Source organism: Odocoileus virginianus, chromosome 3 (assembly GCF_023699985.2).
Source record: "Odocoileus virginianus isolate 20LAN1187 ecotype Illinois chromosome 3, Ovbor_1.2, whole genome shotgun sequence".
Lineage (NCBI taxonomy): Eukaryota > Metazoa > Chordata > Mammalia > Artiodactyla > Cervidae > Odocoileus > Odocoileus virginianus.
In genome coordinates, this window is record NC_069676.1 from 34,625,796 (window position 1) to 34,640,323 (window position 14,528).

The following is a 14,528-nucleotide window of genomic DNA, read 5'->3' on the forward strand; positions in this document are numbered from 1 at the left end:
AAGTTACCAATCCTATTCAACATCATGCCAGAAGTCCTAGTCAGTGCAGTAGGGAAGAAACACAAAAGCTGGACAAACAGGAAAGGAAGAAATAAAACTCTCTCTTCATGGACAATCTGACTGTAGAGAAAATCACAAGGAAAACAACTAAGAAAACTGCTATAACTAAATAGTAAGTTTACCAAGGTCTTGAATACAATAACAATATACAAAAATTAACTGTGTTTCTATATACTATCAATAAACAATGGAAACCCAAATTTTTAAATCAGTACCATTTACAACAACTCCAGAGGGGGGAAAAAAAAGGTCAAGAGTGTTCAACTCTAACAACAATGGAGATATACTCAATACTGTTAAGAAGTCATTTCTCTACAAAGTGATCTATAAATTAAACATAATCTCAATCAAAATTCCAAAGGGTTTTTTGTAGATTTTTTTTTTAAAGGTTTTCACTAAAAGGTAAAGAAACTAGAATACCCGAAACAATTATTAAAAGGAATAAAGTTAGCAGATTAACAATACTTGATTTTAAGACTTACAACAAAGCTATAGTAATTACGGCAGCATGATACCAGCATAAAGACAGACAAATATATCAATGAAATCAAAAAGAATCCAGAAAGAGACATACAAATATGTCAAATGATTTTTGACAAAGGAGTTAAGGCAATTCAATAACAAAAGAATGTTATCAATAATTGCACTGAAACAAATGAAACATTCATATCAGAAAAACTATAAGAACTTGGACCTATACCTCATATCCTACAAAAAATTAACTCAAAATGGGTATTAGACTTGAATGTAAAACACAAAACACTTTGAAGAAACACTTAGAAACACTATAAAACACTTAGAAGAAATAAAAAGAGAAAATTTTTGTGACACTGCATTATGCTATAAACTCTTAGATCCAAAACCAGAAGCAGTATTAATAAAAGAAAAAAGTGATAAATCAAACTTCATCAGATTTTAAAGCTTTTACTTTGCAAAAGATACTATTAGAAACTGAAAAGGAAAGCTATAGACTAGGAGACGATAACTGCAAATTACATATCTGACAGAGGACTTAAAAATTCACCAAACTCAACAGAAAGAAACCAAACACCCTCTACAAATTGTAACACCCAAAAAACCAAGAACAAAACCAAAACCCATGCATTCTGATATGCTGGGATTTACACTTATAATTGTCCTTTATATTTATATTACTATGATTCTTTATCTGTCATTAATGTGGAAATACAGTTACATAAAAGATCTGAACAGACACTTTACCAAAGAAGCTCTATGGAAGACAAGTAAGTACATAAAAAGATCATCGTCATAATTTGTTACTAGGGATATATAAATTAAAAACACAAGACACCATTACAAACCTAATTGAATAGCTTTAATACAAACTGATGATATCAAATGCCAACAAGAATTTGGAACTACTGGAACTCTCATTTAATGTTGGTGAAAATGCAAACTAATACCAAACCTTCACAAATAATTTCAGAAAACAAAAGAGAGGGGAACTCACTTTGTGAGGTCAGTATTAACCAGATGCCAAAAAAGACATCACAGGGAAACTACAGACCGATATCCTGCATGAACATAGATCTTTATCAAAATATTAGTAAAGCAAATACAGCAATATACAACCAGGATTATATACCAAAACCAAGTTAAATTTATCCCCAAAATACAAAGATGGTTGAAAATCTGAAAATCAATTATGTAAAACAACATATTAATAGAAAAAGGGGCAAAATCTGTATGATCATCTTAATCTCCATTAAGAGTAACTTGGAGTTTCCCAGGTGGTGCTGGGGTAAAGAGCCTGCCTGCCAATGCAGGAGACTTAAGAGATGCTGGTTTGATTCCAGGGTCAGGAAGATCCCCTAGAGGAGGAATACGAACACACTCCAGTATTCTTGCCTGAAGAATCCCATGGACAGAGGAGGTTGGTAGGCTACGGTTCATAGCGTCACAAAAGTCAGACACGACTGAAGCGACTTAGCACACACACACACAGAGGTTATTAAGGAGCTTTGTGATACTGCTATTATTTTATATTTTTCCCAAAGAGTTCATTTTGCTTACTATTTGCTATTCAACAAATGCTGAGCACTTTCTGCATACAAGGCATTCTGCTAGGCCCTAATACCAACACACAAAAACAAATAAGCATGTGATTCAGTAAAAAATTATAGTAAGTCAGAGACTTCTCTGGTGGTCCAGAGGCTAAGACTCTAAGCCCTCAAATAAGGGGGCCCCGGTATGATCCCTGGTCTGGGAACTAGATCCCACATGCGGCAACTAACAGTTTGCATGCTGCAACTAAGACCTGGCACAGTCGAATAAATAAATAAATAGTTTTAAAAATTACAGTAAGTCTTATACATAAGATACACAGTTAACAGAATAACCAACTCTGACCAAGGACTCAGAAGGAAAAAAGGTCTCATTCCTATCCTAAAGTTACAGAAGCCTATTTGAAATTAGCAATTAAAATTATGCATGGAAAGCAAGCAAATATGCATGGAAATACTTTTATAGGAATATCATATACATACTTTCTACTGCCTGATTTACCTCTTTACAAAAATTATCACTTTAAAAACTTCTAGGTAAAATAATTTATGCCATACATTACTGAAAAATATCCTTTGAGCAATACAGCCTGTACCTTGTGGGGAGCAAGAATCCTCTGCCTGAATTTTTCAATTGTTTCTTGACCCATAGAAGACCAAGCACTGGCAAAAGCTTCTGCTTTGTCTTGTCTAAGATGAATGTTCTCCAACTGCTGCTGCAAAGCGGCCGGCTTCACGTTGTGATACACTGCCTAGTAAAGAGGAAAAAAGCCACATATATCCCTAATGTTCACACAGAGACCTTGAGCTGTAATTAAATATGACATTACTTCAAATGATTTAAATTTTTAAAAATTTTATATTTCTATTGCATAAATTTTTTATTATTTTACAAATAACAATATACACAACCAAGGGTGGAAAATTCAGAATTAAAGGGCCCAAATTATTCACGCTAAACTTCATTTTTGTCTGTGGTTTAAGTAATATTAAATCTACTTATCAACTTCCTTGCTCCGGTTATGTAAATGGTATCCTAATTAAAATTTAATTTCCTTATTTCACTTAATTATTTCAAAATAAGTACACAGTGGTTTTGTTCCCCAACTAACACAATTCTTCCAAGAAACACTTTCTCAAAACCATCTTCATCTACCAACTTCCTAGGTAAATACATAAAAAAAAACTGAAAACTTTTTTTTACAGTGATACCTGTTCTATTTTTTACATTTTGATGAAACAATTTTCTCATAAACCCCATGCTGTTCTGTCCTGTCTGGTTATCCTTTTCTTCTACAGAAGGTCCACCAAGGACAAGAACATAGTCATCTTTATGATCTGTTAACTGTGTAAGTCTGCATGTAGTAGAGCCTAGCATTTTGTCCCAAAATGCCCAAAAGCTGCAGTACTGTTTAAATTTTTATTTCACAAGTATTCTTCTACTTAATCAAACAACAGGAATTTATTAAGAATCTGCTTCTAGATTCTTAATAGATTTAGCCTAGCAATGTGCTACAATGCACCAAAAATGTGATCCTAGCCCCCTACAAATTCAAAACCTAGTGAAGGAGATGTAACTGATATACATGAAATAATGAAAAGACTAACAATGGGCTCAACCATGATGAGCCAAGCATAAAAGGAATCCAAATAAGGGGAGGACTGTGAGTATAACGGGTCCAGGCTGCAGTGGGAGGAGATGTGATCTGAAGGGAACTTAAACAATGAACTGAATTTAGATGTAAAAAAGGGATGCAGAAGGGCAGCTCAGTAGGAAGAAAGACTATAACAAAATGTCCTTTGACAACTATTTCTTTTCTAAATGTTTTATTTATCATCCTAGTCAAATAAATTCTCAAAATCAATTATTAAATTTCTTAAATAAAATGTGTGCATTTTTCCAAATTACTATACCAAGTAACAATAAATTTAAATCTTTTTCAACTGTCTCAAGTCAGTGAAGTCTTGATTCATAATGTCAAATATTAATACTTTACTCATGCTATTCAACACTAAGACTGTTATAGAATGCAATACCATGAGAAAAAACCACACATTCAAATACTTTTTTACCACATCAAAATTTTTGATAAAACATATTCACAGCCTTTACCTGTACACTTTAGAAAAATAAGCTAAAATGCTATAGATGTCACAGCAATGCAAACATGTAGTAAACAAAAATCATGGTTAGGCTATTTTGCGGCAATAAAAATACCTGTTCTAAAATGAATGATATTGTTTCAAGAACTAGGTGAAGATCTTGTTTCTCTAGAGAAAATGCAACTTGAAGTTTTTCTTCCTCTTCTTCGCTGAAACTATTTTCAGCCTACAACACAAAAAGCAACCTATTAACATACATTCAGGTATTCAAAATTCAGATACTCAACAGAAGATTCATTTATTCATATGAAAATGAGAACTTGAAAGAAAAAAGTAAATCCATCATTAAAACAAACTGATGTGCCTGTAAATTTCAATATCTTAAAATCACATAACAGTTCATTATTTGGATCTTGCCAAACAAAATTTCATTTTTTTTTTAAATCTTAAGTTCTATGATATATAGGAGGTGGAAAATAATAACATAAAAAATGGACATTTAGAAAACACAATACTACAAAGTAAAGCCCTAAAATGTTAAGAATTTACTGTTGTTCAGTGGCTAAGTTGTGTCAAGTTTGCCACCACATGGACTGCAGCATGCCAGGCTTCTCTGTCCTTCACCATCTCCCGGAGTTTGCCCAAACTCACGTCCATTGCATCGATGATGCCATCCAGCCATCTCATCCTCTATCACCCCCTTCTCCTCCTGCCTTCAGTCTTTCCCAGTATCAGGGTTTTCCCCAATGAGTCAGCTCTTCACATCAGATGGCCAAAGTATTGGAGTTTCAGCTTCAGCATCAGCCCTTCCAATGAATATTCAGGACTGATTTCCTTTAGGATTGACTGCTTTGATCTCCTTGTTATCCAAAGGACTCTCAAGAGTCTTCTCCAGCACCACACTTCAAAAGCATCAATTCTTTGGTGCTCAGCCTTCTTTATGATCCAACTCTCACATCCGTACATGACTACTAGACTACTGGAAAAACTATAGCTTTGACTAGATGGACTTTAGTCAGCAAATTGATGTCTATGCTTTTTAATATGCTATCTAGGTTGATCATAGCTTTTCTTCCAAGGAGCAAGTCTTTTAATTTCATGGCTGCAGTCACCATTTGCAGTGATTCTGGAGCCCACGAAAATAAAGTCTGTCACTATTCTCATTTTTTCCCCATCTATTTGCTGTGAAGTGATGGGGCTGGATGCCATGATATCAGTTTTTTGAATGCTGAGTTTTAAGCCAGCTTTTTCACTCTCCTCTTTCACCTTCATCACTCACTTGTAACACTATAAATCAACTATACTCCAATATAAAATAAAATCTTTTAAAAAATAAATAAAACATTGTGGGGGAGAGCACCTTCTCTGTAATAATACTAACCAATTATAATGGGTCCCAGCAACTTTTCTAAGAGTCCAAGCAAAATCTTCTTAAGAGAATAGCATTTTAAGATAGAAAATACGTGGGAGTTCCTTTCCCTTGTTAGCTCTTTCTTTTCTCCCCTGAACTCACTCCAAAACCTCTCCCAATATATGACCTGACCCAGCATTAAGCCCCTGTCAGCGTTTATAAGAGGTAGGATTAAAGAGATAAAATCCGTTAACCTTAAGAACCTTTATCTACATCCTCCATTACCTAGCACCAAGATTCCCATCAGATAGAGAGGTGGCAACTAGTTGGAGCCTTAGTATTATTTTGTTAAAAGTCAACGGATTACGGGATGCAGCAAAAGCAGTTCTTGGATAGAAGTTCACAGTGATACAGGCCTTTAAGAAACAAGAAAACTTTCAAATAAACAACCTAAACCACCACCTAAAAGAATTAGCAAAAGAAGAACAAAATGTAAAGTCAGCAGAAGTAAGGACCTAATAAAGATCAGAGAGAAAATAAATAAGAAATTTTTTTTTTAAATAGAAAAAAAAATCAATAAAACCAAGAGTTGGTTCTTTGAAAGGGTAAACAAGATTTACAAACCTCTGGCCAGGCTCACCAAGAACAGAGAGAAGACCCAAATAAACAACATAAGAAATCAAAGAGAGAAATCACAACTGTTACCACAGAAATACAAGCAAGTAAAACAAACAAATAGGACAGGGAAGCCTGGCATGCTGCAGTCCATGGGGTCGCAGAGCTGGATATGCCTTAGCAACTGAACAGCAAAACACATTTACTGAGTATTTTCTATGTGCTACACAGATGGTTCGTGCCCTCGGGTATACTATTCTCTAGTTAGAAAGACCTTACAAACAACTATTCCAATAATTTCCATTTTAATAAGTTCTGCAAAAGTATGGGTTACTATAAGAGTACACATAAATCAAGAAATCTTGTTGATAATTTTAATATTTTCCAAAACTTACACATTACACACATTACTTTCATAAGCAATATGTGAAAAACAGAAGTGAGTCATCTGAGTACAACCTCGTGGCTAGTCTTTCTTACATTTCCAAAATAATCTCCTTGATCCAAAGATCGGTTTTTCAAGCATGAAAAATGTACACTATTAGAACTGCTTTCAAATAAAAATACTTTATCCCCACATACCAAACAACTTTCCCAGTTGCTGCCTCTCCCCAGTAGCTACATGGAGAAGTTTCAGAAGTATCATGAGTCCCTGCCTTGATGGCTTAGGATGAGATACAATTTTACAACTGCATTCATGTAGTGAAGCAGCAATGAGGTGAAGCTTAGAAGTCTAAGTTTAGAACTGCAGCTCAGAACTGCCACATTTTTGGTTTAGGGAGGTCAGTCTTTCGGAACTCTAGTCTCTACTACCTATTTTCTGACTAAGAAGAGCATGAACACAATTTGGCTAAAATGTCAGTCACTTACCTCAAGACCAATGTTTTGATTTTAAAGTTCCAGAGTTTCTGTGACTACCTTCTTTAAGAAGACATACCTCCTTAAAATAATGACCTACAGTACCAGAGTTTTATCAATATAAGGAACAGAATAACAGTATTACTCACATATAATCACTGAACCACATGTTGCATTAAATTCAATGGATATGTACAATCTAACTTCCAAGTGTGTCAAACTGATTCCTTTTAACATACACCTAATGAGGTGTTTTTGACAAAATAAAGACAGTGACTGGGCACATGGAAAAATAAACTTCAGTGTCCTCAGATGTACAAGAAAGGGAGATTTTTCAAAAAGAGGGCAAAAAAGGGACATTCTCAAGATCTTCAGAAGCATTATATTAATAAAGTGGTTTGGAGTGAAGGGGAGCAAGGGAACATTTATCTCCCCCCAACTGCTAGTACATGAGACATGCACCCTTAAAATAAGGTTCAGTTCAGTTCAGTTCAGTCGCTCAGTCGTGTCCGACTCTTTGCGACTCCATGAATGGCAGCACACTAGGCCTCCCTGTCCATCACCAATTCCCAGAGTTCACCCAAACTCATGTCCATCGAGTCAGCAACGCCATCCAGCCATCTCATCCTCTGTTGTCCCCTTCTCCTCCTGCCCCCAATCCCTCCCAGCATCAATATGTGAACAGAACAACAAATGCAGAATACAGCTACAAAACAAAGTTCCAAACACATATTCAACATCTTGATCTGACAACAACCCCGGGCAGATAAATGTTAAATGTAAGTCATGGCATTTGCTTCCAAACAGCAGCCAGTTAACTTCTTCCTCTATACCAAAAGTAACCCACACATATCTGGGCACTGAAAAAGTTAAAGAGATATATTCATTTTTATCCTCTCAATGGGAGAAAATTTAAGGCCCAGGTTTATAAAATCAGAGATCAAGGGTCTAAGAAACTTAAATTTTTAATGGAAAGTGGATGTTAATTTTTCTATATATTTAAAAAGTATATCCCATAAACACAGAACATAGAACTTCCCTGTAGCTTATACGGTAAAGAATCTGCTTGCAATGCAAGAGAACTGGGTTTGATCCCTGAGCTGGGAAGATTCTCTGGAGAAGGGAATGGCAACCCACTCAAGTATTCTTGTTTGGAGAATCCCATGAACAGAGGAGCCTGGTGGGCTACAGTTGGTGGGGTTGCAAAGAGTTGGACATAACTGAGCAACTAAGCACAGCACACATAAACATATATAGACATATACAGGTAAAAAGGAAAACCAATACTTCAAAAGAATAAGCACTATATGGACTGACAAGGAAAGATTTCTGGTAAAAGTGATAAGTGGAAAAGGTAAACAGTAGGGCAATACACACAGTACAATGCCACTTATGAAAACATTTATTTACAAACCAAACAGTTCTGTGTGTATATGCATGCACATACGTGGGCACATCTGTATTTACTAATACTTGAAAAAAGACCTGGAAAGATAAAAATCAAATCGACAACAAAGATAGCTTCGAGGGAGGTGTGATGGTTTTCTCATGTCTGCAGATTCTTTAACACACCTCCATTCAAAAGACGGAAGCCTAAGTTCCTCTTCCTTGAATATGAGTCAGACTAACTGACTTACTTTTAAGAAGAAGAATATAGTGAAAATGAAGTTATGTGATATTCAAGGTTAGGTCATAAAAAGGACAGCACCGTCCTCTCCTGGACCACTCATTCTAGAAGAAGCCAACCCCGACCCGTGTCAGGAGCACAGGCCCACGGGACAAGGAACCACAGCTGCCACCAGCTAGCCATGTTAGAAGGAAGTCCTCCAAGCCCAGTCAACACTTCAGGTAACAACTGTCTCCACCAGAAGCTGGTAGCAATGTCATGAGAGCCCCAAGTCAGAGCCACCCGGCCAAGCCACTGCTAAATCCTTTACTTAGAGGAGGTGTGGGAGACAATAAATGATTATTGTTGTTTTAAGCTGCTAAATTTGGGGGAAATTTGAAATTCAGCAATAGATAACTAACACAGCAAAGAACCAAGGTGGAGAAAGAAGCAAAAGTTAATCAAGAGGGCATTTCAGTTCGTCCACACTGTTTAGATGTCTTAAACCAAACACTCAAACTATTTGTGAAATAGTTTATGTTATTAAAACATAAATGTTATTAAAACAACTTAAGCACTCTATTTTGAACTTCAAAGGCACAAAAAGAGCAAATCAAAAAAATCCATTCTTTCAACATTTTTCTTTTTTTTTTTTGAAGAATTCATTTTCTTAACATGCATAATGGGTGAACTAATCTCAGTTCCACATATAGTTAAAATCAGGTCACATTCCTCAGAAACTTACAGAGAATTTCTACTCTATGAAGGCAGAATATTATTGAACTAATTATAAAGGCAATTGCTTCCCTGGTGGTTCAGCTGGTAAAGAATCTGCCTGCAATGCGGGAAACCCGGGTTCGATCTCTGGGTTGTGAAGATCTCCTGGAGAAGGGACAGCTACCCACTCCAGTATTCTGACCTGGAAAATTCCATGAAGTCGCAGAGTCAGACCTGACTGAGTGACTTTCACTTTCATTTTCAACTCAGAGCATGGCTTTAGAGAGAAGAGAGGCTTTTGGTCCAAAATTCAAGCTCTGCTTTTCATACACAGGTATACACACACACCATCACCGAGGAAAAACATATGATACTAGTAGTCTGCATACGTCATAATTTAGTGTACATATATAATTTTAACCTGATAAACTTAAGTTGTAAGAAGTCCTCCAGCTTATATTAAGTACAAAATAAATGCTTTTTCAGAGATAAGCTATGCTTTTTCTTTTTTTTGTTCAGAGATGGGGTCAATTCTTCTTTGTACAGGACTGTGCTGCACATCATTAATACATTTAACGTCTCGGGGCATTAAACACCAGCAGCACCCTAAACACATTGTAACAACAACAGAAATCCTCACACATTTCTACATGCTGGGGTTTACACCTGTGATTGTCCTTTATGTTAATCTAACAAGACCTCTCTATCATAATGGGGAAATATGACAGCACCCACAAGTCAACCTATCAAATAACTTTTAAAGTTTTAAAAGCAATCTTTCTGAAATGTATGGCACCCATTCTAGACTTGTAAACAAAGGACACCAGATTGCACTGTGTGTTGGTTGCTCAATCATGTCCAACTCGTTGCGACCCCACAGACTGTAGCCCGCCAGGCTCCTCTGTCCACGGGATTCTCCAGGCAAGAATACTGGAGTAGATTGCCATAACCCTCTCCAGAGGATCTTCCCAACCCAGGAATCGAACCCTGGTCTCCTGCATTGCAGGCAGATTCTTTACTATTTGAGCTATAGGGAAGTCCTATGTTTCTGAAATAGTTTTAAGGAAAACTATACCAAAACATAGAAAAAAAATTTATAGTTATCAAATGGGGATGTGGAGGGAGATAAATTAGGATTTGGGGATTAACATACACATACTACTACATATAAAACAGATAAACAACAAGGATCTACTGCATAGCACAAAGTACTATACTCAACATCTTATAATAACCTATAATGAAAAATAATCTGAAAAAGAATACATGTATATATCAACAACTTTGCCTTACACTTGAAATATAACATTGTAGATTAACTATATTTTAATTTAAAAAAAGGACATATCAATAGTCTTTAACTTTTTTCTTCTCCATTGCCAATATACTTAGGTATATGTAGGTATAAGTTTCATTGTGATGTTTCAAATACACCACACTCCAGAGGCTCCAGGTTTTATTTCTCTGAGTGAATAGTTATATTTCAAAGATTCATTTGGATTACACTAGTTTCTTGTAATGAATCAAGTATTTCTTTTTTTTATTTTTTGAATCAAGCATTTCTTATGTCTGATATTCATAATTCTTCCAGAACCTGATAAAGAAATTAACTAAGATTGGTGACCAAGTAGTGAATTACTAATTATCAATACTTTCAAGATAACCACAACCTTGAAATAAAAGTGGAAGAGAAAGATTATATACCGGTTGACAGAAAGACTACAGAAATATTTTTAAGAGGAAGAATGAAATCATAACATCAGAATTTTCCCAAAGCATGTTCCACAGAATCTTAATCCCAAAATAAATACCATGATAAAACAATTCCATGGTCAAATACATATGGGAAAAAAAATACACATGGAAAATTCTGCATACAATAGTCACCCTTAAATATTTACTATTAATGCTACCATAAAATATACTCTGATAAGTTCCATAACAAAACAAAAAAAAAAAACACATTGTTTTGAATGAAAACAGAACTTCCCAAACTTCTGACCATAGGCTATTCATCAAATTTTCTGGAGACTCAGTGTTCCCCAGTATTGCTGGAGAACAATACCTTGCAAAAAGTCATTCAAGTGGAAACCTGGATTTGCAGTAGAATCATAAGAACAAATTATAAGCGATAGAATTACAAACATACAAACCTTCAGGTGAAGTTTTTGAAGAATTCGGGTGAGCAGTCGTGGAAATCTTCCTATATCTATTTCATTTATCAGGGACACTGCTTTTTTCATGCTAAAGAAATTCATAAAACAAAGTTTTAAAATATGTTTTCCCCAAGTGGTACTGTCATTGCTCTAAGTATGGTTGGTTGTAAGTTTTCATTTCAACAACTGATTGCTATAAAGGTAAGTCTGAGTGAAATAAAGAAAAACAGATGATGGCCAGCAAAGAAGACAGGACATTTGCAAAAGATACCCCAAAAGTAAGTCTGTTGAAAAGGTCTATTTGGCAAATTTTCTATTTCTTCTGGGCCTGGCAAACTACTCGGGAAAGTTTGCACTCTGTGGGGAACAGTACCAACTTAGGAGTGGGAGTTTATGTATCCATGTAACTCAAAACAGAACTCTGAAAAGAGTGGGGGGAGGGAAGTGGCAGCTACACCAAAAACAGATAAAAAGACTGATGCATTGCAGATAATGGAATTTTAAAAGACATTAACATACAATGGTGTTGGAGAAGACTCTTGAGAGTCCCTTGGACTGCAAGGAGGTCCAACCAGTCCATCCTAAAGGAGATCAGTCCTGGGTGTTCACTGGAAGGACTGATGCTGAAGCTGAAACTCCAATACTTTGGCCACCTGATGCGAAGAGCTGACTCATTGGAAAAGACCCTGATGCTGGGAAAGATTGAGGGCAGGAGGAGAAGGGGTCGACAGAGGATAATATGGTTGGATGGCATCACCGACTCAATGGACATGGGTTTGGGTGGACTCCATGAGTTGGTGATGGACAGGGAGGCCTGGCGTGCTGCGGTTCATGAGGTCGCAAAGAGTCGGGCACGACTGAGCCATTGAACTGATACTGAAGTGCACAGTTGTTTTAAAACCCTGTTTAAACTGTAACCAACTTTAAATTATGTAATAAGAACAATTCTACTACACCACACTGGATATGGTTTACTGATGTGGTGTGTTACCCAGGACACTGGTGTGAAAAAAGCAATTGGCTGTCAGAATGCAATCAAAGAAGGAAAAACTTCAAAATGACAACTCTCTTCAAAAAGATTCTTGTCCCTTCTATGCCCAAGATGGGCTTCCCTGGGGGCTCAGACCGTAAAGCATCTGCCCGCAACACAGGAGACCCAGATTCTTGGGAAGATCCCAAGAGAAGGGAATGGTAACCCACTCCAGTATTCTTGCCTGGAGAATTCCATGGACAGAGGAGGCTGGCGGGCTACAGTTCATGAGGTGCAAAGAGTCGGACACGACTGAGCAACTAACACTATGCACAAAGAAGTTATTCTCCAGACTCAGTGATACTTCTGCATTTTTCTGCATCCACACACTACGTGCACTATTATTTATCTTTCATTAAATGGAATCATTTTTGCCAAATTTTACTTTAAAACAGAACTTTATATCACCACTATAGACCGCCGACCTTACCTACCATGAATAGATATGAACTAAATATATAAATGGACAAAAGGTAAATAAAGTGAAAACAAAAGCAATGTTACCAAATTCTGGTCAGATGCTGTTACCAGCAAAAAAAACTCCTGGCCTGGGGCCTATTCGATCTTGATTGAAAAGCTGTAATAACACGTGTTAAGTACTAATGACCACTCAGGATCAATGGGAGTCTTTCTCAAAATCATAAAGTCTAAAAAGTATTGAAAAAGAAAAGGTAACGCCTCTTCACGTGATTTCAGACCTACTCCAGGATGTCTTGGGTACCAGCGATACCAGCCTCGGGGAACAGTGACAGTGACCAGACACCGACGCACTGACTTCAGCTGTCGGACTCATTGAAAGCCCACGCAAGTGAACCGCGGTGCAGGCGGCGGCGCCCAGGGGCCCGCGGTGCCGCATTCCCGCGGGGCCCCCGCAGCGACTCCGCCGGCCCGGCGCCCCGGCGACAGACAGCAGCAGCATCCTTGGGCTGGCCCTGCCCGCGTCACCCCGGTGACCGCTGTCCCCCCGCGCCCAGCCGGGGCTACCTGGGGCTCTCCCGCAGGATCAGCGCCGCGGACGCCGCCATCCTTGAAGCTCCCTACTAGCCCTGCCGCCCGAGTCAGATGCCTGGAGCCCAACCAATGGCGGAGGCGGCGGCGGACGGCAAGCCGACAGGGCCAAGCCTCGCCAGGGCCGCGCCGCTCGGCTCCTGCAGTCCCGGAGCGGCGAAGGGGCGTTCCTAGCCGTCATACTCCGCGCCACTCTAGCAGTTCCGAGTCAAGGCTGTACACATTTTAATTTACTTATAGGTATATATTTCGAAGAAGGCAATGGCACCCCACTCCAGTACTCTTGCCTGGAAAATCCCATGGATGGAGGAGCCTGGTAGGCTGCGGTCCACGGGGTCGCTAAGAATGGGACACGACCGAGCGACTTCACTTTCACTTTTCACTTTAATGCATTGGAGAAGGAAATGGCAACCCACTCCAGTGTTCTTGCCTGGAGAATCCCAGGGACGGGGGAGCCTGGTGGGCTGCCGTCTATGGGGTCGCAGAGAGTCGGACACGACTGAAGCAACTTAGCAGCAGCAGGTTTATATTTACCTATTTTATATATACACATACCTGGATACGGAGTGTTAATATTTTTAGGTATTAACATAGGTAATGTGTGTGTATGAACATATATTTAGCAGTGCGTACATACACAAATTATTTTTGAGGGGTGAGGAGGAGAAGTTTAAGCACCCCTGCAGTGTCTGGCCTGCGCCACAGCTGGGCAAGTGGTGGAACGCTCTCCGAAGAAGCCCAAGGCAGCTCCAGCTCTTCCTGTCCCCCGGCGCTCTGCAGTGCCCTAGGGGAACCTGTGCTGTTAGTACCTTTATTCGTTCAGCTATTTCAAATCCTGAAAGATGATGCTGTGAAAGTGCTGCGCTTAATACACCAGCAAATTTGGAAAACTCAGCAGTGGCCACAGGACTGGAAAAGGTCAGTTTTCGTTCCAATCCCTAAGAAAGGCAATCCCAAAGAATGCTCAAACTACCGCACAATTGCACTCATCTCACACGCT

The 14,528-nt window shown here is 38.2% G+C and overlaps 1 protein-coding gene across 2 annotated transcripts in view; it reads right to left on the minus strand.

Moving 5' to 3' along the window:
* Nucleotides 1–13,698, minus strand: part of COMMD10 (COMM domain containing 10) — a 188,428-nt gene extending 174,730 nt beyond the window's left edge. Inside the window, exons 1-4 of one of the 2 annotated variants that reach the window (XM_020910307.2) lie at nucleotides 13,505–13,656; nucleotides 11,488–11,578; nucleotides 4,303–4,413; nucleotides 2,681–2,836 (exon numbers count right to left, since the gene is read on the minus strand). In XM_020910307.2, the coding sequence (XP_020765966.1) occupies nucleotides 2,681–2,836; nucleotides 4,303–4,413; nucleotides 11,488–11,578; nucleotides 13,505–13,545 (399 nt within the window). In that variant the 5' untranslated portion in view covers nucleotides 13,546–13,656. Of the gene's footprint in view, nucleotides 1–2,680; nucleotides 2,837–4,302; nucleotides 4,414–11,487; nucleotides 11,579–13,504 lie in introns of both variants that reach the window. The other variant, XM_020910308.2, reaches the window with a different exon arrangement.
* Between the last annotated feature and the right edge of the window lie 830 nt (nucleotides 13,699–14,528).